Genomic DNA, 22,251 nt, shown 5'->3' on the forward strand with positions numbered 1-22,251 from the left:
TCAACAGTCACCCACCCAGAACACGTCAATAAACTATTCGCACGAACCACAATACCCTTACCCACCTCCCATCTCTCAACCTCAACCCCACCCAGCCCCTCAACACCACCCTTCCCCTCTCTATCCTGCGCCCGTAACTACGTACGATCCTCAGGCCCAGTCGGCATCCGCGCCTTTCCTCTTCCCTTCTCCTCAGGCACAACCGTACTATCAGCAACCGCAGATCTACGCGCCGCCGACGCCCGACTCGTACGGCACATTTCTCCACCAAGGATACCTAAGTCCTCACACGCCATTTGTTGCCCCTTCCCCGCCTGTCCCCTCGCCTGGCCTCGTCTCTTCGCCCGCACCGCTCGCGTCTCCTGCCTGGCAACATCCTCAACCTCAGTTCCAAGTTCAGCAACAGCTGTCGCAGGAGCCGCACGCCGAGCAGTCGTTGTACGCACCGTTCCAGATATCACCACAGCCCCTACCAGCGGCCGTCGTCACCCCTCCCCCTCGGTTCCAACAAGTAGCCCCACCTCTGGGCGAGAACGCAGCCAGAGTGCTTCCTCGGATCAAGCTCAACCCTTCCACACGCGCCATCAACCAGGGTGACGAGATGTCGATGCCAACAAGGAGACGTACGTCGACGTCCGTCAAGGTCGAAGAAGATCCTCACGGCCGGTCGACGCGCAACAGCCGCCGCGGCGCGCGGACTGTCAGCTATGCCGAGGAGGACGACGAAGAGTTCGAAGAGGAGCCTGACACCCCGCCACCTGCACATCCGAAGAGGCCGACTCGCCGAACGCGAGGGCACGGCGACGATGACGATGCCAACTACGGGCAAGGAGACGTCGAAGGAGAAGCAGACGGGTCAGCCCCGCCAGTCGGGACGCGCCGCTCGTCGCGAGCCCACAAGGTACCATCACGTTTTCACGGAGAGGACGACTTCGAGGCCTCCATGGTCGTCGATTCGAGCCCTGTCCCTGCTCCGCCACCTTCAGCAACAGGGAGGAGGAATACCCGGCGACGAGTCGTCGTGGACCCGGATGATGACGAAGATCCGCGGCACATGAACGGTGATGCGGATGTCGCACCGCCCCAGCCTCCGGCTCCGCGGCTTGTCATGGAGGAACCATTGAGTCACCGCTCGGCACGCAACAAGCGTAGAAGCTCCGAGGAAGATGCCGAGTCATTTAACCCCAGCGAGTCAGAGCAGGCATCCTCGTCCGAGACTGAGGCAGATGGTGTCGACTTTGTTGACGAACCAGAAAACGACGACAAGGACTCGTTTGTAAGTGTGACCCCGCCAAGGCGGAAGACGCGCCAGACGCGCTCGACCGTTGCGCCGCGGCGGAGCACGCGTGGGCGGCGTGCCGAACCCGAGTCGGACGACGAGTATGGCTCGAAAGGCCGCAACCTGCGCAAGCGCGACTCGCGTCCCAACTACCAATTACCCCCGATGGACATCTCTGCTGAGATTGCGGCCGCGGACATGATTAACAAGGCGATCGCGTCGGCCTCGGGACCTCGTGGCGGGCGACGACCTGGACCAGCCGGCGGCTTTGGCGGAGCGCCCCGCTTCGGCCTTGGTGCTGGTCTCAAGCCCTTACCCTGGTCAATGAAGGGCAAAGACTTTGCCCAGGCCATGGGCGACCCCGACTCCTCCGACTCGGACAACGATCTCTTACCCAAGGCCAGCGCGGCGGGTGCAGCTGCGGCCTTGGGCGGAGGCGGTCCTGGCGGGCCAGGTGGTGCCAGGGGCCCTGGCATTCCTGGGCCGACGGACGTGCCGAACTTCGGACGTGTCAACCCGAAGTCGAACATGGCCGACGCAGACCCTCTTGGCGTTGACGTCAACGTCACTTTTGATCGCGTTGGCGGGCTGGACGGACGTGAGTTTACCCTGTCTTGGACCCGAACTGACCGCAGATATCAACCAGCTCAAGGAAATGGTTGCTCTCCCTCTTCTCTATCCGGAGCTGTTCCAGCAGTTCGGCATCATCCCTCCTCGCGGCGTCCTATTCCACGGCCCACCCGGTACGGGTAAGACGCTCCTCGCGCGCGCTCTCGCGGCATCCTGCAGTAACGGCAACCAGAAGATCGCGTTCTTCATGCGCAAGGGTGCGGACGTGCTCTCGAAGTGGGTCGGCGAGGCGGAACGCCAGCTGCGCATGCTCTTCGAGGAAGCGCGCGCGTCACAGCCCAGCATCATTTTCTTTGACGAGATTGATGGCCTCGCCCCCGTCCGTAGCAGCAAGCAGGACCAAATCCACGCGAGTCTCGTGTCTACACTTCTCGCATTAATGGACGGTATGGATGGCCGCGGGCAGGTCATCGTAATCGGCGCAACCAACAGGCCGGACGCCGTCGACCCCGCGCTCCGTCGGCCCGGTCGCTTCGACCGGGAGTTCTACTTCCCATTGCCGAACCGCGACGCGCGCCACCAGATCATCAAGATCAACACCCGTCAGTGGGAACCGCAGCTTCCCGACAACATGATCGACACGCTCGCCACCCTTACGAAGGGGTATGGCGGTGCGGACTTGAGGGTGAGCTAGCAGATGCCAAGTCCTCGCTGACCAACAGGCCCTCTGCACCGAGGCCGCGTTGAACGCGATCCAGCGCAAGTATCCCCAGATCTACAAATCCACCGATCGTCTGCAGGTGCAGCCGGGGTCTGTGCACGTCCAGCCGAAGGACTTCATGCTCGCCGTGAAGAGTAAGTGAAACGCCTCCTTCGTCGACTAACGACAGAAATTGTGCCTTCCTCTGCACGATCAACTTCGTCGGCGGCCATTCAGCTTCCGAACCAGCTCGTTCCCTTACTCGCGAACGACCTGGAGCGGCTTAAGTTGGCTGTCGACCTGGCCCTCCCCCGCGTTAAGAAACGAACGGCCCTTGAGGAGGCCGAGTTCGAGGACGACGACGGTGACTCGTTCGAGAAGGAGATGATGCTGCAGTGTAGGTCCACAATAACAATTCTCCTACTCACGCAAATAGCTCTCGATCAGCTGAGGACATACCGGCCCCGATTGCTGGTCTACGGCGCTGCAGGCTCTGGCCAGACATATCTTGGACCGGCCATCCTGCATCACCTCGAGGGTTTCCATGTTCAATCATTCGACCTCGCCTCATTAATGGGCGACTCCACAAGGGTAAGTTATCGTGCGATTGGCGGTGACTGACCTCAGACCCCAGAAGCCGCCATCGTGCAGATGTTCGTCGAAGCCAAGCGCCACCAACCAAGCATCATCTTCATTCCGTCACTAGGGCAGTGGTCCGAGACCCTGTCGGAGACAGCACGCTCCACGACCCGTGCTCTTCTCGACGGCATCTCGCCATCCGACCCGGTGCTGCTTCTCGCAATCGTCGACGGGCCAGTCTCCACACTTCCCCCCGACGTGCGGGCATGGTTCGGCTTCAGTGACGAGAACCGTATCCAGCTCGGCGCGCCGACCCTGGAGCAACGAGGTGAATTCTTCCAGGAGCTGATCGACACTGTCCAGCGCCCGCCCACCGCTTTCCCCGACGGCGTCGCCCGCAAGAAGCGTGTTCTCGAGGAACTGCCCATTGCTGCGCCATTACCTCCACGGAAGCCGACGGAAGTCGAGATCCAGCGTGAGGTCAATCGTGAAGAAGCAGCGCGCCAGATGCTTTACGTGAGCTTCTCGTCGCTTATCTCGGAGCTGTGTCGCAAGTACAAACGGCCAGTGCACATTGTCAAAGTGAGCAATCTCGATCAACTTGTCATCGCTAACGAATCAGGAAGAGGCGTTTGGCTTACACCGTATCCTCACAGAGCAAGCCGCCGCGAGCCAACCGCCGCCGCCTGCGGAGGACATCGTTGGTGAGACTGTCAATGGCGCTCCAGATGGAGTAGGCGTAGTCGAGACACAAGTAACAGACGCGCCAGGCGGCATGGTCATGGCCCAGCTCGACCCGACAGTTCCGATAACTGAGGCGCCGGCTATTGGGCGGGGCTTGAATGCTGGCACCGCGACTGCAGAGTTTACAGCTGTGGAGGGAGCAGTTGAGCCTGTCGCCCTCGTCGACCCTGCCATGCAGCCCACGCAGGACACTCAGGACACTAGCCTGCCGACTGCCTTTGCTGCGCCTTCATGGCAGCCACATGACATGGACCTCGACATCGTACAGCGCAAGCTCACGCGGCACAAGTACTACACGCCGGCCGAGGTTCTCGCGGACATTGCGCTCATCGAGGAGAACGCGCGGCATACGAGCGACGCTGATCGCCAACTCAAAGTTATCGAGATGGCTGGACACGCGCGCATCCACGTACAGGGCTTTGATCCGCGTTGGACACCCGAGTTCGAGAACCTAGCCGTGCGCATGCGAGCGCGCAAGGCCGATCGTGCGGCCGCCAAGGCGGCGAGCCGGGCAGCAACACGCCGCGGCAGCCCGGCAAGCGGCGGCGACGCTCCTGTCACTGGTGCTCCGGCGAGCGAGACCGCACCCGCCGAGACCGCCACGTCCGTGTCCGACGCCGCGGCTAATGGGAAACGCGACCGCGAGGGTGACGACGGTACGGAACAGCCAGCCAAGCGTGCACGAGAGGACGGCGAGGGTATGGACGTTGATCCAAACGGCACATCGGCCGCGGAGCCTGCAGAGAAGCCGCGCTCGCCGACACCGGAGCCCGAGGTCGTTGACCAGCGGCTCGTAGTGCCGACCGACGAGCTTGAGAAGCTTGGCGGCGCGCTCAAGCACAGCACGGGCCAGCTCAATGTCGAGGAGCTCGAGCAACTGCGCGCGTCCTTGCTCGACCGTATCTGGCGTGCGCGACAGGAGTGGGATCGCACGGCGCTGCTGAGCAACATGCGTGAGGCCGTGAGCCGGTTCGTTGCTGAGGCTGCGGACGCGCGGGCCGCGGCGGAGATGGAGTAAATTTGCATGTAGGCGTAGATGTAGAGGTTATGTAGTTTTTGATGCGGCCCTTCTGTTCTTGAGAAGACAATGGTCAGTCAGATGTGCAGCCGCAGTTGAGCAGTTCCTTGGTCATCTGGCCCCAAAGCGCCCATGATTGACACAATCTGCCATCTTCTCCTTGCATATGCAACATCTACTAGACACAAGACATCCCAAGTACACGGGCTCGCTACAATCCTAGGCTTAGAGCTTGGCGGGACGCTGGACCGCGCCGTTGTTGGGGACGCCCTCGTTGATGCCGCGGACGTTGTTTGCGGGGATGGAGCGGCCTGTGTCCAGAGCGTTGGTCGAGCCGTTAAACTGGACGCCGATGAGCGACTGGTGGCCCTTGATGCCCGTGGCCTTCTCGAGGCGGGTACCAATGTCGGGGTGGACGGCGCGGAAGATGGCAATCTGGCGACGGATAATCTCCTTGTCCTTGCAAGTGCTCATGTGGCCCGACACGGTCTTGATGAGACGCTCGCGCTCGCCCTCGCTGAACACCTTGGTCCAGAGGTTGCGGGGCGCGTTAAAGTCCTCGGGCCGGACCTCTGCGAGGAACTGAACGGCCTGACCGACAAAGTTACCGTGCACCTTGTTGACGTTGACCTTGGGCGGCAGGAACGAGACGGGGTCAATGGTCGAGAGGTAACCGGGACGGCCACCCTGGTTGTAAAAGGCCATGGGGCCGTCACGCTGGAAGCTGGCAGGCTGGTAGCCAGTCACGGGCTGGTTGACGGGCAGCTGGTGGTAGTTGGTACCGAGGCGGTGGCGGTGAGTGTCGGGGTACGAGAAGAGGCGCGACTGGAGGACGGGGTCGGCACTGGGCTCGATGCCCGGAACCATGTGCGAGGGGCTGAATGCAGCCTGCTCAACCTCGGCAAAGTAGTTGGACGCGTTGGTGGTGAGGGTAATCTTGCCAATGTCGCGGAGGGGGTAGTCTGCGTGAGGCCAGATGTGGGTCAGATCGTGGACGTTGATGCCCTTGTTCTCCCACGCGTCGACTGCCTGGTCCTGGGTCATGGTCTGGACCTTGAGCGTCCAGCTGGGGTGGTCGCCGCGCTCAATGGCCTCGTACAGGTCCTTTTGGCCGTGGTCGGGCCCGAGCTTGCCAGCCTCCTCGTTGGTGAGCGTCTTGATGCCCTGGTTCGAGATGAGGTGAAGCTGAGCGTAGACCCACTCGCCGGCCTTGTTGACGAGCTTGACAGTGTGGCCGTAGTAGCCGTGCATGTGACGGAAGCCGTCAGGGATGCCGCGGTCGGACATGAGGATCTGGCGTTAGCAGTGTCCAGCCGTGTTCAGGGATATCCGGGGCCGGGATACTACTTCCGTGGCAACCGAGAGAGACCGAGGTGGAGCCAACAGCAAGCAGCGCAACACACCCATTCTCATGACCCTGCTCTGCTTTGCTTTGAGCATATACAGAGCAGGGTGCTGGGTGCAAAGCAAAGGCAGATGCCAAGAGGATAGAGGATGTTTACCAGCGGCAAGCAATTCCGGCTTTGGAATGCAAGTGGCCACCGACAGCCAGGTATCAGGGGCGCAAACCCAAAGGAAGCCGAGGCTGCGGCTCATCTATGTAGATATCCCTGGCCAGTAACCAATGTACAATCGCTGACTGGCTCAGGTGCCTCGAGGTGCAGAAAAACTCACCATGACTTGGTGGATCGACTCGGGGTTGTTTGAGAGGTAGTCCCAGAACATGGTCGAGTCGTCACCGCCACCGAGGTGGGTGGCAGGGTGACGCTTCTGAGTGTGGATGAAGTGGGGGAACTTGGCCGGGTCGCGAAGGAAGAACACGGGAGTCTTGAGATCAGCAATTGTTTCAACTGTTTGGTTTGGGTTCTGGCAGAACTAGGGTGGGTGGGTCCCTTGTTACTCACGTTGTTGCCAACAAAGTCAAAGTTGCCCTCGGCAGTCTTAAACTTGACTGCAAAGCCACGGGGGTCGCGAGCCTGGTCGCTGGAACCGCTCTCGCCACCAACAGTTGAGAAACGGATGGTGATGGGGCAAGTGCTACCCTTCTTCATGAAATCGGCACACGACAGGTCCTCGGCGCCCTCGAGCGACTCCCAGATACCGTGAGCACCCGAGCCCTTTGCGTGGACGACACGCTCGGGGATACGCTCGCGGTCAAAGTGGGCAAGGAGGTCGATGAGCTGGAAGTCCTGGAGGAGGAGGCCACCGTTACCTGCGCGCTGGGCGGCGTAGGGGTGAGCGACGGGGGCACCATTGCTGGCGGTGTAGACGGTCTGACGCGAGGCCGAGTCGCGGTCAGCCTGGTACGACTTGGGGTTGGGTGCGTTGTTCTTGGTCATTGTTGTAACTGAGTGGGAGGAGAGATGGAGAGAAGGAGAGATGGTGAGAACTGGGATGTGGAAATGTATAGAGGGAGAGGTGGGCACGGGTTGGACTAGCCGGTGTCGGTCGTGGCCGGCGAATAGGAACTGGGTGATTGCTAGAGGAAGGCACCAGGTAGAGAGGTAGAGAAGGTAGCTTGTAGTAGCAGAGATCACATGCTAAGCGCGGTTAGGTAAAAGCAAAAGGTGGAGGGGGTGGGTGGTGCTGATGATTTCCTCGGATCCTCGGAGTTGCCGCCCTTGCAAGCTTTCAAGCCCCATGGGGACCAAGTGTGCCCACCGGCCTGGCCCTTTGCGTCATTCGCGTCATTCCGCTCACATCGGTCCTTCACAGTAGCCCCGCTCACGTCGGCGTGGTACTTGTTACAACTAGATCCAGCACGCGTCCAGTCGAGTTGGACGAGTAAAGATGATTCGAGGCTCGAGGCGTCACTATTTACATCCACTACTACTGTATGAATAAATAGATGGGACGTTTAAAGTCAGTAGGAGATGCCGAACGCTGGCCACAAAGGCTAGATTCTAGTTCATGGCGCCAACGCTCAGACTCATGACCCCACGCCCCACGCCACTATAATCAACTCGGTCATCGGTCAACTTGTTTAATGGCCTGAATAATCAGACACCACGCCATATCAATCCGCTCCGACCTCATCGCCCAACACCTCTCCACTACCCGATATCATCGGAGTATGAGTTTAGGTCCAAGTTAGTTTACAGTTGGGTTGGAATGAGTTGCAGTTGGAAATCCGTGCCTCATGCTCATGTCATCATCTCAAGTCATTACCGGTTACTTTAACATCCTAACCATTGGGCATTGGTTGAATTGATGTCAGACTATTCAGATGTTAGTGCAGACATCAAACTAAACTACTAAACTACTAGCAACTAGCAACTAGCAACTAGCAACTAGCAACTAACGACTGGTGGCGGCGGCGTGGCAGCACAGACCTCTCAAGCAACGACTAGGTAGATTACTAGTCACACATGGCGTCGCCACCGGCTACCCCACCGGCTGCTTGGACCCCCGGTATCCGGTCCTCATCACCTCTACGACCATGGCCACCAACCACCAAAACATCAAAACGTCCATGGCCACTCATCCACTCGTTATCGCTACCACTCCCTCTCCCAACACCTTGTCCATCTTCTCCAACACCAATACCAACACCAACACCAGCACCAGCACCAATGCCAACCACACTCACCCTCCGCCGCAGCCCTTACACTGGCCCAACAGGCCGTTCAGGTGCCCTCAACATTGCCTTCACCATCCCCTCCATTATCCTTGCCATCGCTGCTCTTCCCATCAGCACCATCAGGTACTTGTTTACCCGGCCCAAGGGATTCAGCCTCAAGATATTTTTGATTTTTCGCCTTCTGCGTTTCCTCAATTTACTTGTGCCCATCCTCCCGCCGCCTGAGAAGCGCAAGGCGCTCTGGGAGGGCCCCAAGACTGCCGGGACCCTCCCCGAGGTCAAGATCGAGACGGTCAAGGTCGCTCCGGCCCCCGAAGCCTGGCGTGTCGGGTACGCTGCCGGTCCCAATGTCGTAAAAGCCATCGAGATGCCGGGATACATCATCACGCCGGCGGGAATTGCCAGTGGCCCAGCACGCGACGGCGAAAAGATTATCATGTACATCCACGGCGGGGCCTATGTACGCGGCCACCCGCTCTGGACCGCTTTCCCTCACCGCCTGGCAGCCGAGACTGGACGCCGCGTCTATGGTGTACAGTATCGCAAGACGCTCGACGACGCGACGGCCTTCCCCGGCCCCCTCCTCGACGCCCTCGCAGCCTGGGCGTATGTCACTAAGGAGATGGGATTCCGGGCCTCCCAGATCATCTTATCTGGCGACTCGGCCGGCGCTCACCTCTCGCTCATGCTTGTCCGCCAGCTCCAGGCCCTCGGTGAGGCTCTGCCGGGCGGTCTGGCGTTTGCTTCGCCCTGGGTTGACTTTACCTGCTCGTTCCCATGCTGGAACAAGCACACACTTGATTACATTACCATAACCAAGTTGCGCAAGTGTATCGACAGCGCGACTCGGCACTATGCGGACGAAGTGAAACAGGGCGCATTCTTCTCGCCCGTCAACGCTGAGGCTGGTCACTGGCGTTTCCTGATTAACACGCCCGTGTTCGTGAGCTATGGTGGTCTCGAGGTGTTCATGGACGAGGATGAGGCGTTGGTTGCGGCCATGCGCGAGGACGGCGTGCATGTGACGGTCTGGAAGGTGAGTCTGGCACGAGCGGCGAGCGACGAGTGTAGCGAGTGGTGTGCGGTTGCGGTTTGGAGGGGTTGGGTTGGGTTCCATGGAGGGGGAGGGGGCTGTTTGGGTTCCATGGAGGGGGAGGGGGCTGTTTGGGTTCCATGGAGGCGCCGGAGCTGTTTGGCCTGACTGGTTGGGGAGGAGAGGATGTGAAAGCGACAGGGAAAGCGACAGGGGAGCATGGAGGGGACGCAGACGCCGTAGACCACGCAGACCGAATAACAACCCAAGGCACCGCTCACACCAGGACGAGTACGGCGTACACGACACGCCTATCTTCGACTGCGTCATTCCGACAAAGTCCAAGGCTTTCACGCACTTCAAGGACGGTGTGCTCGACCTCTTGCGCATCGAGGCTGCGGACGCTGAGGTCGTCCCGGCCTCACCCAAGACAAGCGAGAGTAGCAGCGTGCTCGTCGAGGCTGAGGCCAACCGCGAGGGTGAGGTTGACGACCACGACGATGACCACACCGAGGTCGGCTTCGACGTCGACGTCGAGGACAAGGAAGCGTAGGATGCCAGAGCAGGGTGATGTAGGTCGAGCCAGAGTCTAGGTTGCAAGTGAGGGTTGTATGTGTATGCTTTTCGTACGGATTCTAATTAAACGCGCCGGCGATACGAGTGCGTTTAGGGCTGATTATGCACTCGTTTCTTGATCACACCTTTAGACGACTTGCGGTGCAACAATCTCGGACAAGTTGTAGTAGTACCATTCTATGATAATACAATCAAATTCTGCTAGTTCTTCATCTGACGGCCTGGATCCGTGTCGACCGCCCAGTTGGGGTTGTAAGCTGGCGGCTCTTCTGGAAGGCCAGAGGGCACAAACACGCGGCCAACATCGACGTCGCGATGTGCCGTGTTGATGCGGAGTGGGATCGGGCGGACGACAGGTGATGCGCGCACGGGTCCCGCGCCAGGAGGGAGAGCGGGAATGGTAAGGGAGTGGGATGCTGGGACCATCGCCGGCTTTTGCAACGAGGTCGTGGACCCATAATTGGAATGAGTGGACGCGGGTTTAGCGGACGAAGACGCAGCCGTTGACTTGGGCGGCGCGGGGAAAGACTTGGTCTTCGGGCCCATGGCAAGAGGCACCCCAGCCAGTGCGGCGGATACCTTTGGAGAGAGGGGGGCCGCTCCTGGTGGCAACAGAGGTTGCGAAGGACCAGCCTCTGGGTTCAAGGATGTGATCAACGGCTTGGCGGGTTGGGTAGACGTCGTGGGGGGCGTGGTAGCTGGTTTGGCCAGCGAGAGGGAGATGGGACCCGATGGCGGTAAGCTCGCAATAGTCGAGACGGACAACTTTGCTTCTACGCGGCGCCTGCCAAGGTCCTGTGTGGATCTTGTGCGGGGGCGCGCGTCGGGGTCCGACATTCCAGCCTTGTCTGAATGGGACGGAGACTTGGTCGAGGGTTTGGAAGGACCTAGAAGCGCGGACACAGACAGCCTGGCCGAAGCTGGACGGGAGAATGACGAGATGGGCTGTGTCGACTGCGCTCTCCATGGCATGGTGGGCGAAGGTTGCACTCGCTCTAGGGCTGGGGAGGGTATGGGAGAGGGGTGTGTTCGCTCGGGGCCTGGCGAAGGGAGTGCTGATGGCTGCGCTGGCTCTGGGCTTGGCGAGGGGAGAGGCGAGATGTTCAAAGCTGGGCTGCGGCTGCCGAGGCGCCAGTCTGGAAGAGCGGAGCAACTCTGGCGCTTTGACATGCGTGAATCGGGGGAGAGCTGTCCTCGGCGCGACGAGACCAAGGGCCGGTTCCGCGCCTCTTTGGCCACCCAACCGACGAGGGCTGGGGCTTGGGCACCTGGCGGAAGGCTTGGAATTTTGATTCCTGTGTTTGAAATGGCACTGGAAGCTGGTGATGGGGAGGTAGAAGCTGGTCCGAGGTGAGGTGACGAGGAGGTAAGAGTCGACCTGAGGCGCGGTGAAGGCGACACAAGAGTCTGTTCGAGCTGGGGGGACAGCGGAAGAGCTGGAGATGAGGCCACGGTCGACGACGGAAGTGCCGGCGACGAAGTGAGTGGCGACGAGGGGACGATGCTCGAGTGCCGGGGAGGTAAGGTCCGGCGGGCATTAGCAACGTCCCACGCAGCGAGTCGTGGGTCGAACGAGAGGCGTTTGTTGGAAGTAGTGGTAGAAGAGGGAGAGGAAGGCGGGGAGAGAGGGGACGGGGGCGCCAGAGTGGCGTGAAACGTCGTGGGCCGCTCTCTAATCCGTGGGTGTTCAGTACCGGGCATCGAGATGGGTCTAGGTCTCTCCTGCTTCTCCTTCTCTGGACGAGGCCGCAGACCTGGCGATGGCGGAGGGTGGGGTGCGTTGGCGGGATGCGAGGGGGGAAGATGGGGATGGCCGCAGGTGCATCGGGGTATCTTTGCAGACGGGTGGTCGGGGGCGCGTACAGTTTGTCCAAGGTGGGGTTCGGATCTTGCTCTAATCCTTGGCGTCGCTGGGAGGGGGAGGGTTGATGTGTCCCCGGCGGCCAAGGGTGGGCCGTGTTCTGTACGTGCGCGTGTCTCGGAGCTTGGAGGATGGTTTGGTTGACCGCGGAGGGGGTTTGGTTTGCGATCTCGTCTGAATGGGCGTAAGAGGTCTATCATAATGTTGAGGTAGCGTGAATGATAAAAGATGGGATGAAGGATATGAGGATGCGTGTTAAAGTGGTGTGAATGCTGTAGGGATGGAACCAGAGGGATCAGTGCTCCCATCATCGTCATCGTTGCGCTCGCACCCCTCGCACCCCGGCTCTCCTCCCAATCCAAAATGAAGAGGGGCATGTGCGTAACAGCTGTTGGTTATTTACCTATTTACCTTTGAAACTGATCGCGGATGACAAGACCAAAGCCATAAGCCATACGGGTCAGCCATGGATGTGGACGAGACGTGGACAGTCAGCTCAGACTGTCAGACTGTCAGACCGTCTGTACGCCAGTACGCCCGATCAAACGTCCAGTACTTGTCCTTGCTCCATCCTGCTGGAAACGGCGCCGACTTGATATTGTATCGACTGCGCGATGAGTTCTCCAACGTCACGATCTCGACCCATGATGAATGAAGATATGGACAACGACTTGGACGACATGGCAAGACATGACATGAGGAGTGCTTATCAACCCACCGGTGTTCGGCGTTGACCGATACTTTACATTCCGCGACAACATAATCTCTGCTGACCTACATTCCGCCAACCACTATACCCGTTGCCCACTCTCCTCACTCCTTCATGACATGATCTGCTGACCTGGGACCAGCGAGTGAGTGCGGACCTGGTCGTCAGATAGTACATATACCCAACCCAAACCTCAGTCCAATCAGTACCTACTCACCTCACTGTACCCACCTTGACCCACACTTCATAATGACCAACCCCAACAAGCCACCTATCCTGAGAGAAGTCCCGCGCTCTCAAGTGACCGACCCCAACGTCCTCGAATACTACAACAAGCTCTTTGGAGACCGCGACCCAACCGTCGAACGCGGGACGGCGACGGGTACGCCGGGCGACTGGTGGACAACCTTTGCCCTCACACCCGACATTTTCAACCACTGCACTGACGGCTTCAAGCTCTACCGCAACCCGGGGCGTAAGCTCGACCCCGTCCTCCGCGAGCTTGGCCAAACACGGGCCGGATGGGTCAAGGGCTCTCAATTCGTGTTTAGTCAGCACTGCAAGTCCCTCCGCGGCCTCAATGTGAGCGAGGCCAAGATCAAATCCATCCCATATTGGGCAGTCGCCGATTGTTATGACGAGAAAGAACGCACTGTCCTCGCGTATACCGACGCACTTACGATGGGAGATGGGCGGGTGCCGCTCGAGGTGTTTGACAAGCTCAAGACTTTCTTGGACCATGTCGAAATCATGGAGTTTACCTATATCATTTGCCTTTATGGCATGCACGCCGTTATGACTCGTGCGCTGAGGCTCGAATACGATGCGCGCGAGGACCCGATTGTCGAGATTGCCGCGCCGGAAGGATTTAGCGCAGCAGACTTCCTCGGCGGTTCAAAGAAGCCACAGAAGGAGTAGAAGTTATAGCAATGTACCGAGTGTCCCACACGAGGCACCAGTCCCCCAGCCCTCACTTCATCACAGAAACAGCTTCTCCAGTTCCCCAGCGAACGACGCAGTTGATATCTCTATCAGACCTCATAATCACCTCACAACATACAGACACTATGTGCTAGATGCTATACTACACTAACCCCGCAACGCAACCGGAGGGGGTACGAGTGGAATCGCGTCCAGCTCGAACGACACGGCCTTGAATGCTGCGTCGAGCGCGTCGTCGAGCGCGCCCTCCCCACCCGGTAGGAAGGCGGACCAGGGGTCGTCCCAGCTCCAGCCGGCTGGGCCTGAGCTCGTTGTCTGGGCAGACTTGCCGAAGCCGCTGAAGGCAGGGGCGGAGGCTGGGGTGCCAAATGCCGATGATGCGCCGAACGCACTAGCCCCAGTCGGTTTGGGTTGCCCGAAGGCGCTGGTGGTGGACGCAGAGGCCGCCGGCTGGCCGAATGCACTGTTGGTGGTGGACGTTGAGGGCTGGCCAAATGCGCTTGTGGCAGGTGCCGATGCACCAAAGGCGCTTGTAGTAGGCGCAGTGGAGCCGAACGCGCTTGTCGTGGCGGCCGGCGTGGAGCCGAACGCACTTGTTGTCGCGGCCGGCGTGGAGCCAAACGCACTTGTTGTCGCGGCCGGCGTGGAGCCAAACGCACTTGCTGTCGCGGCCGGCGTGGAGCCAAACGCACTTGTCGTGGCGGCCGGCGTGGAGCTACTGGTAGAGGCGCCAAACGCCGAGGTGGCGGGCTTGCCAAACGCGCTCTGCCCAAACGCGGATTGGGGCTGCGAGGGCTGGCCAAAGGCCGACGTCGCCGACTGGGTGGGGGGCTGCCCAAAGGTGGACTGGGGCTGCGAGGGTTGACCGAAAGCCGATGGCTGCGCCGTTGTGGAGGACTGGTCGAACGCAGACTGCGGCTGCGCAGATGCAGAGGACTGGCCGAACGCAGACTGGCCGAAGGCGCTCGTGGTGGCAGGCTTGCCGAATCCTGACTGGCCAAAGGCGCTGCCGGCGGCTGGAGCGGCCGTGTTGGTGCTCCCAAACGCGCTAGTGGCGGCTGGAGCGGTGGTGTTATTGCCCCCGAAGCCGCTACCAGCCGCTGGCGTAGTGGTACTGCCGAATCCAGTAGCCAGGGCCGCGGTGTTGCTGCCAAAGCCGCCAGTGTTGGCCGCAAATCCGCCTGAGGCGTTGCTCCCAAAAGCGCCGGTGGCCGGCTTGCCAAACGAACTCTGGCCGAACGCCGAGCTCTGTGTCGACTGACCGAACGCGCTCTGGCCGAACCCTGCTCCAGTGGCTGGAGCCGTGGTCACAGTCGCAGGCTTACCGAATGCGCTCTGGCCGAAGCCGGAGCCAGGAGCTGGGGCCGTGGTCGATGCGCCGAAGCCGGTGGCCTGCGTGTTGTTCTGGCCGAACGAGCTCTGGCCGAACGCGCTCCCGGCAGGCTTTTGCCCAAATGTGCTCTGTCCGAACGCTGACCCAGTTTGAGGAGTCGAGGTCGAGCCGAATCCAGAGCCAGCCTGCGCACTCGAGCCAAACGCGCTGATTGACGGACTGGAGCCAAACGCGCTGTTCCCGAATGATGAGCCGGCCGGCTTCTGTCCGAACGAGCTCTGCCCAAAAGCGCTTCCTCCCGCGTTGGCCGCGCCGAACGCGCTCCCCGCTGCTGGAGTGCCAAACGTGCCAGAGCCAGAGTTGGACCCAAACGAGCTGCTCCCAAATGCGCTCTTGCCAGCGGCCGGCGCGCCGAACGCACTCCCGGCTGGCTTCTGGCCGAAGCTTGAGTTGCCAAAGGCACTTGGAGCAGCTGCGGTATTCCCACCAAAGCCGGTTCCTCCACCAAAGCCGCTCCCACTCCCACTCCCTCCGCTAAAGGCACTCTGGCCAAAGCCGCTCCCTCCAGTGTTAGAGAGCACGGCAGCCTCGTTGAAGTCGGGTGGTCGCGGACCGCCTGGAGCCTGCCCGTCCTTGAAACGCGCGTCGTGCAGTCGCTCCGCGGTTTTAGTTACTTGCGATATGTTGCTCTGCGCATTGTCGAGTACTGCCTTTGCGTCGCCGAGGATCTTGGCTTCTTCTTGCACATACGACTGCACGTTGTTTGCCTTGAGGGCTTGGACAGACTTCCAGCGAAGCTCTTCAGGAGAGACGTCGGTTCCGAGGACGTTGGGCTCGTACTTGGCCACACCGAAGACGGAGGCGGGCCATTGCGGTCGCTCGGCGCTCAGCTCGAGGCGGATCGTGTCGTCGCTGAAGTTAGGAGGATAAATGGGGTTAGAGTTGGAAGGACTGCGCCACTCGTGCCCAGAAAGAGTGGTGCGGGAGGGAGTAGTCCATCTCGGAGTGGGCTGCGGAGTAGTGGCCCAGGACGAGGTCGGAGTATGACCGAACATGGAGCAAGGGTTGAACACAGTGGACGGATGGGAAGAACAGGAGCAGTAGATGGAGGGAGATGAGATGAATGGAACAAACAATCCTCACTTGAACTGGTACTTTGACTGGCCTGCAGCCGCCATGCGCTGGCCTAGTGGCTGCGAGTTGGCGGCTGAGAAACCTCCAAAACCGCCTTGCGAGCCCCGTGGTGGGTGCTGGAACCGGCAGCTGGTGCCGTAACGGCAATTGCTGCTGTCAGTGGCGCAGTGGCTACATTTGTCTTACCCAGACAACCAGTTTCGGCAGACTTGTTGAGACATGGCGCTTGCGAGCTTGTTAGATGAATTGATGAAGGGATATAACTATGGATATCTAGATCATTGTTGATACAAATAGGTGGCAACTCGGTGGTGCCTGATAGAACTTATTTGTTCCCCCATTAGCACTTCTCATCTGCCCTGTCTCTCCAATCTCTCCTCTCCGCGATCAGCCAACTTGACTACGTGAGCATCAAGTAGCGCGCTCCTCTCCATCCGACGAGGTTGGTTTTCTACACTATACATGACTACAGTACTCTACATGTCTATGATCCACGAAAGCCAAGCTTCTAGGTAACGCTCATAGGGCTTCCTGCGCGACTTGTACGCCCGACGTTCCATGTCTCGGGAATACCGCCGAATAACTTGGGCTTGACACCGTTGACTAACTCGTCTTCAGGAGCCTTGCCGCCGTTGAGTAACATCGTCGGGTCCCACGTCCCGTCGCCGACACGCGATGAGAAGAACGTGCGCTTTCGACGCCCGTCTGGCTCGCTCCCGTCTGGCGACATTGAGGCCTGGCGCTTGGACGACGGGAAACCATTGACACGTGGGCGTGGGTTAGGACGCAAGGACAGACCGCCTTGCCGCCGGCTCCGATTGCGGTGAGCGTGGGCTCCAACATCCGAGTCAGAGTCAGATTCAGACTCCTCGCCCCCGCCGTTGCGCTGGCGGAATATTTCTGCTGGTCAGAGGCTGCGACAAGTCCATACTCACTTCTAATGCGCTGGTCGAGCTCGTTGTCCGGGTCGTCGTCGTCCTCGTCCTTGCTGATACCCAGAACTCTGGAGAGCGGCTTGCTGGATACCTCGCGCATCTGCACACTGGGTGCATGAGGGAGCTCACGCAGGTTCTCAAACACCTGGCGCTTCAATGCCTCAATAAACTCTGGTGGGTTGTGGTCATCCACGTTGGTAGGAAGGACCTCGAGCTTGTACCTTGGGCCAAAGTACTCCATGTAGCGGTTGAAGGGGAGATCTTCTGGCAGCTCGACGCCACACATGATCGAGGTCTCTTTGGTCCACGCCTTGGATACGTTCTTGCTGTCGACGTCAGCTATGTGTGCACACGATATTTGGGTGCCACTCACATGGTGTAACCGCCACCGCCAACCATCATCACAGGGACGTTGAAGGAGCGCACGTAGCGCGCACACATCGAGTGACCTTCAAGAGTGAGGTTAAAGCCACCGAGCTTGTCACCGGACAGCGAGTCTGCGCCAAGTTGCAAGACGACCGCGCCCGGTCGGAACGTGTCCATGATCTGCTTAATGACCTGCTGTTAGTGGATGATCACATTGCTGATCTCACAGGCTTGAACACCGAGTGGTAGTTGGCGTCTGTGATACCATCGCGCAGCGGGACGTTGACAGCGTAGCCCTTGCCGCGCTTGATGCCTGTGTCCTGCGATTGTCAGCGGCGTACATTGGAAAGCCGTCATCCACTCACACGAACGTCTCCCGTGCCGGGGAAGAACTGGCCGAAACGGTGAAAGGAGCAGGTCATTACGCGGTCTGTCGTGTAGAATGCCTCCTCCACACCATCGCCGTGATGCACGTCGACGTCAATGTAGAGCACGCGCGGGTGGATGCGGAGCAGCTCAAGAATGCCAAGGACACTGGCGTCAGTATCAATCCCAACGTTTCCACCCACATATCGTTGACGTAGCAGAATCCACTAGCCTCCGACTTCTTCGCATGGTGCAGGCCACCTGCCCAGTTGACGGCCACGTCCGCATGGCCAGAGTTAAGCTTCTCGGCGGCGCCGAGGGATCCACCAGCAGAGATGGAGCAGAATTCGAAAACACCCTCGAACGCAGGACAGTCCTCACCGGTGAGACCTATATGTTAGCTACATTCTCGAACACATTCAGCCTACTCACACCTCGTACCGCCGCCCGTCAGCGCCTCAGCAGTCTCAGGAGTCACAGCCTCCAGGAGGTCAATATACTCGTCGGTGTGGAACTTGGTCATGTCCGTCTTGGTTGCGCGGCGAGGCCTCTGTCTCCGTCAGCGTCTTCATTCTCGTAGACTCACAAAAACCTGCATAGCCTTGCCTCGGGGCCCGTTCATGATACGACGCTCCCATTTGGCAGCCTCTTGCATCTCCACGTCCATGCTGGCAGTGGGGTCGTTGATGGCGCGCGCGCCCTCTCCCACCTCGTCCGGGGCGTCGTATTCTTGCTCATCGCAGAGACCGTAGTTGCTGACGAGATTGTGCGTCATGCGGATGCGGTGCGGCTTCATGGGATGTGGGAGGGAGAAGTGGTAGTTGCCAACATCGTCTGTGGTCAGCTGTGGGGAGATACAGTGTACACACGGTCATAGAAGCTGAATGTGTCAGTATTGTTTCGCAGCAGGTGGAGGTTACTCACTACGCGACGCGGCGGCGGCTGCGGTCGGGGTTGTTGAGGTCCGTGGAGACATCCAGCGGCTCAGTCCGTCTGGGATCGGCCAGTGCTGCCATGATGCTAGCTCAGAGCGTTGGTGGTGGTGGTGGTGGGAGCTCGAGCAGAGTGGATGGAGGTTTTGGTCAAGTGCGTCCGGCAAAGACCGGCCTGTCGGATCAAGTGGGGGGAAGATATGAGTAAGTGGGGCTTTGATTGTGCGGCAAGCAAGAATATGTGGGGATAGATGTTCTCGCAAGCTCGCAGTGAGGAGTAATGGAAGATGAGGATGGCTGGTGGAGAAGAGTATGATGTGAAGAGTGAAGGCAAGTGAGGAGGGAGCAAGGAGAGATGATGTCCTCACAATCGGCCGTGGGCGGCCATCCGAGGGGCCATGGAGGGCTGTCATGGTGAGAGAGAGCTTTCGGGCATGTCACGTGATGGATGAGGGATAGAATCAAGGTTTCCCACGGTTGATGTCAATGGAGGGCGTGGGGCAGATTATTCTCCTTTTAGTGACGGAGTTGTCCGCCTCGACTTCCCCGCAAGATGTTGGAAGAGATCAAGGCACCCCAGCTTTCCCCGCCACTCTCCAGCCACCCCCCCCCCCCCCCCCCCCTTGTCCCCCAACCCAAGTCCCGCCGTACAGTACAGTGCACTGTACCACCATACTGTAATCAGCATGACCAGTCAGTGATCAAGACTCCCAGCCGATCAGCCCACCCAACGACTCGATCACAAACCCCCTTCCCTCCCTCCTTCACGACAACAACCCATCGACTCCACATCAACTCTCTTCCCACCATTGTACCAGCGCTCTAGTAAATATCCATCTGGTCTTGATCAGACTACTCTAGACTCTAGGTAGCTTGCATCTTCCCTCGCCACTCGCATAATGCTGTCGCGGGCGCGTATTAGACTGCGACACTGGCCCAAGCTCACAGCGCGCCTCAACTCGACCGCTGCGCCCACCAGGTCGCCCAAAGACGTAAGTAACGCGTCCCAAGTCTCGACCTCCAGCCTACTGATGCATAAGCTCTTCAACCACCTCTCGCAGTATGTGATCGGTCAGGAGGCGGCCAAGAAGGTCTTGTCGGTGGCGTGAGTCTCCCTCTCCCTCCAAGCCGTGCCTAACCGCAGCGTCTTCAATCACTACCGCCGGATCGAGCCTCGCATCAACCCCGTAACCGTAGCGGAGCCGGCGGAGCCGGCGGAGGCCGCACCCGTCTCTCCGGCCATCGACAGCAAGGCCAACGTGCAGGTGCCTGCGTCGTTTGAGGCCGACTACGAGAAGACGAACGGAATTCCCGACGCCACGCGTATTGTCGGAGCGGAGGATGGCGCAGACCCCACCCTCACATATGACACCCTAGTGCGCGAAGAGAAATGGAGCAGTACGTCTGGTAAAGGTGAGTGCTGACGGGAAGCTGCGGCCAACGGCTACTTCTCGTCGCGCCGCCCTCCCCCTACGCTTCTGGCGCGGGCGGGGCGGCGGGCGCTCGAAGCCGCGAGTGCGAACAAAGACTCAAAGACAGAAGAGCGCATGCGGAAGCGCAAAGCCGAGGACGAGAAGCGCGAAGCTAAGCAGCTTGAGGAGGATGCGCGCACGCGACGCGCCGACGAACTCAACGAGGCCATGGGCCAGCGACCTTTCCCAGAGGACCTCGACGTCACTGTCGAGAAGAGCAACGTTCTTGTTGTGTAAGTTGTGCCCACGGAAGGTAGCTGACTGGGAGCGGGCCGACAGGTACAGGCAAGACATTGATGGCCAAGACGCTCGCGCGGGCGTTAGATGTTCCCTTCGTTTCCTGTGACGCAACGACGTATACGCAGGCAGGATGTGAGTGGAGTGAGAGGCAAGTCGCTAACTCGGAGATGTTGGCGAGGACGTGGAGAGCTGTATCCTCCGGCTCCTTCAGGCAGCAGATTACGACGTCGCGCGTGCGGAGTGAGCTTCACTTGTTTGCTCCAAGCTAACATGCAGGGTCGGCATTGTGCACATCGACGAGGTCGACAAACTCGCTCGCCGTGGTGGCAACGAGCTCGGCACGTGGGGCGGAGGTCGCGATGTTGGTGGTGAAGGTGTCCAGCAAGCGCTGCTTCGTATTCTCGAGGGTACAACCGTGACGCTCTCCGCGAAGACTGCTCCTATCGGTTCAAACCCGCCTTCCCCGAGCACCCACACCGCGCACTCGAACAGCTCACTTGGGCCAGCCAGCCCACCCAAGTCTGAGTCGACGTTCCCCGAGGCTCCTGAGTGGAACCCCAACAATCCGATGAACCGCACCTTCGGCAACGCGCCGGGCAAGAAAGGGGTGCGCGACGGTCTCCCCGGTTTCAGCGGCGGTGGTCCGCGTGAGATGGACTCGTGGGCAAGCTGACCGCAGCTAACAAGGGCGACACGTACGTCGTGGACACAAGTAACATTCTGTTCATCCTGTCCGGCGCGTTCGTCGGCCTCGACCCCATCATCCAGCGCAGGTTGGGCAAGGGAGTGAGCTTGCAGGGTCTTCCTCGTGCTAATCCACAGTCGATCGGCTTTGGAGCGCCGCTCTCGAGTCCCGTGGTCGCCGGCACGCTCAAACCGACGATGGCCGACCTCAAAGACTACGGCCTGATCCCAGAGTTCTTAGGCCGCCTGCCCATCGTGTCTTCACTCCACCCGTTGGCCGTGGACGACTTGGTCCGCATCCTGACCGAGCCACGTAACGCGCTCATCAAGCAGTACAAGGCTCTCTTCCACCGCTACGGCTCTGAACTCGTGTTCACACGCCGTGCACTCCAGGCTATCGCGCAGGAGGGCCTTGATCGCGGGGGGGGCGCTCGTGGTCTCCGCGGCGTGCTCGAGGAGGTCCTTGTTGACGCCATGTTCGAGGTGCCCGGATCTGTCAGTTTTTTTTCACCGCTACTCACACTGACGACAGAGCGTACGTTACTGCCTCGTTACACAGGCTGCCGTGCAACGCCGCGAGCCGGCCATGTACTTCTCGAGGGGGAACCGGCACGCAATGATGGGCGTCATTGAGGAGGAGGACGACCTGCGTCGGCGCCCATCGCGGCCGCAGATCTTTGTCGAGGAGGACCGGTTGCAGGCGGTCGGGTAGAGTAGCATCTTTCATGTTGTAAATCGTTGTCCAAGAAATGCAAGCATCAAGCATAGTGTAGGAGAGAGGTGATGGTAAGATGCCAAGTGAGTTGGCCTGGGATAATGGGGTATCTTTAAACGTGGCGCACGTCTGTGCGTTGTTTCGCCCCATTATTTATGTCTGTGCGGAACAAAACTGCACCTTGCACCCCTCTCAACTTTGCATCAACACTACTGAAATGCCTCGATTGATCATTGAAGAATCGTCGATATGACTGAGCAGCTTGAACTGGGCTCCAGATCCACAAACCCTGCTTCTAATGGTCTTGGAACAGTGTTGCACTAGGTCTGCAGGCCTGCCTACATTGCAGCTGACAGGATGATGATAAGGATAATGAGGGATAAGAAGTGGAATGTAAAGTGCGAGAACGCCATCTCATGCACCCAAAGTACCTAAAACCCTATCCTATTCCTTGATCAGTGTGGTCAACACAAGTCAGCACAG

General features: G+C 59.5%; 8 protein-coding genes across 8 annotated transcripts; 4 read left to right on the forward strand and 4 right to left on the reverse strand.

The window, feature by feature from the left end:
- Positions 1 to 601: 601 nt before the first annotated feature.
- Positions 602 to 4,890, forward strand: YTA7 (uncharacterized protein; the record flags this gene model as incomplete). The annotated part of the gene is made up of 7 exons (XM_060602850.1): positions 602 to 1,877; positions 1,915 to 2,534; positions 2,572 to 2,704; positions 2,740 to 2,946; positions 2,986 to 3,140; positions 3,177 to 3,710; positions 3,751 to 4,890. 7 exons carry the CDS (start codon positions 602 to 604, stop codon positions 4,888 to 4,890), a joined length of 4,065 nt encoding a protein of 1,354 aa, XP_060459203.1.
- Positions 4,891 to 5,115: 225 nt separating this feature from the next.
- Positions 5,116 to 7,229, reverse strand: CcaverHIS019_0603980 (uncharacterized protein; the record flags this gene model as incomplete). The annotated part of the gene is made up of 3 exons (XM_060602851.1): positions 5,116 to 6,183; positions 6,565 to 6,717; positions 6,795 to 7,229. The coding sequence occupies 3 exons, from the start codon at positions 7,227 to 7,229 to the stop codon at positions 5,116 to 5,118; spliced, it is 1,656 nt and encodes a 551-aa protein (XP_060459204.1).
- A 1,233-nt stretch (positions 7,230 to 8,462) lies between these two features.
- CcaverHIS019_0603990 (uncharacterized protein) lies at positions 8,463 to 10,056 on the forward strand (the record flags this gene model as incomplete). Its single annotated transcript, XM_060602852.1, has 2 exons — positions 8,463 to 9,506; positions 9,790 to 10,056. The coding sequence occupies 2 exons, from the start codon at positions 8,463 to 8,465 to the stop codon at positions 10,054 to 10,056; spliced, it is 1,311 nt and encodes a 436-aa protein (XP_060459205.1).
- Positions 10,057 to 10,280: 224 nt separating this feature from the next.
- CcaverHIS019_0604000 (uncharacterized protein) lies at positions 10,281 to 11,051 on the reverse strand (the record flags this gene model as incomplete). The annotated part of the gene is made up of 1 exon (XM_060602853.1): positions 10,281 to 11,051. The coding sequence occupies one exon, from the start codon at positions 11,049 to 11,051 to the stop codon at positions 10,281 to 10,283; it is 771 nt and encodes a 256-aa protein (XP_060459206.1).
- A 1,847-nt stretch (positions 11,052 to 12,898) lies between these two features.
- Positions 12,899 to 13,567, forward strand: CcaverHIS019_0604010 (uncharacterized protein; the record flags this gene model as incomplete). The annotated part of the gene is made up of 1 exon (XM_060602854.1): positions 12,899 to 13,567. One exon carries the CDS (start codon positions 12,899 to 12,901, stop codon positions 13,565 to 13,567), a length of 669 nt encoding a protein of 222 aa, XP_060459207.1.
- A 171-nt stretch (positions 13,568 to 13,738) lies between these two features.
- On the reverse strand, positions 13,739 to 16,279 carry CcaverHIS019_0604020 (uncharacterized protein; the record flags this gene model as incomplete). The annotated part of the gene is made up of 3 exons (XM_060602856.1): positions 13,739 to 15,836; positions 16,068 to 16,208; positions 16,245 to 16,279. The coding sequence occupies 3 exons, from the start codon at positions 16,277 to 16,279 to the stop codon at positions 13,739 to 13,741; spliced, it is 2,274 nt and encodes a 757-aa protein (XP_060459208.1).
- A 287-nt stretch (positions 16,280 to 16,566) lies between these two features.
- Positions 16,567 to 18,741, reverse strand: CcaverHIS019_0604030 (uncharacterized protein; the record flags this gene model as incomplete). Its single annotated transcript, XM_060602857.1, has 10 exons — positions 16,567 to 16,958; positions 16,994 to 17,319; positions 17,367 to 17,551; positions 17,587 to 17,679; positions 17,725 to 17,893; positions 17,929 to 18,115; positions 18,158 to 18,275; positions 18,312 to 18,559; positions 18,595 to 18,605; positions 18,650 to 18,741. The coding sequence occupies 10 exons, from the start codon at positions 18,739 to 18,741 to the stop codon at positions 16,567 to 16,569; spliced, it is 1,821 nt and encodes a 606-aa protein (XP_060459209.1).
- An 815-nt stretch (positions 18,742 to 19,556) lies between these two features.
- MCX1 (uncharacterized protein) lies at positions 19,557 to 21,765 on the forward strand (the record flags this gene model as incomplete). The annotated part of the gene is made up of 10 exons (XM_060602858.1): positions 19,557 to 19,649; positions 19,698 to 19,762; positions 19,802 to 20,070; positions 20,197 to 20,362; positions 20,398 to 20,501; positions 20,537 to 20,609; positions 20,646 to 21,016; positions 21,049 to 21,155; positions 21,192 to 21,548; positions 21,586 to 21,765. 10 exons carry the CDS (start codon positions 19,557 to 19,559, stop codon positions 21,763 to 21,765), a joined length of 1,785 nt encoding a protein of 594 aa, XP_060459210.1.
- Positions 21,766 to 22,251: the final 486 nt, after the last annotated feature.

The sequence above is a fragment of the Cutaneotrichosporon cavernicola genome (genome assembly GCF_030864355.1).
Source record: "Cutaneotrichosporon cavernicola HIS019 DNA, chromosome: 6".
Classification (NCBI taxonomy): Eukaryota; Fungi; Basidiomycota; class Tremellomycetes; order Trichosporonales; family Trichosporonaceae; genus Cutaneotrichosporon; species Cutaneotrichosporon cavernicola.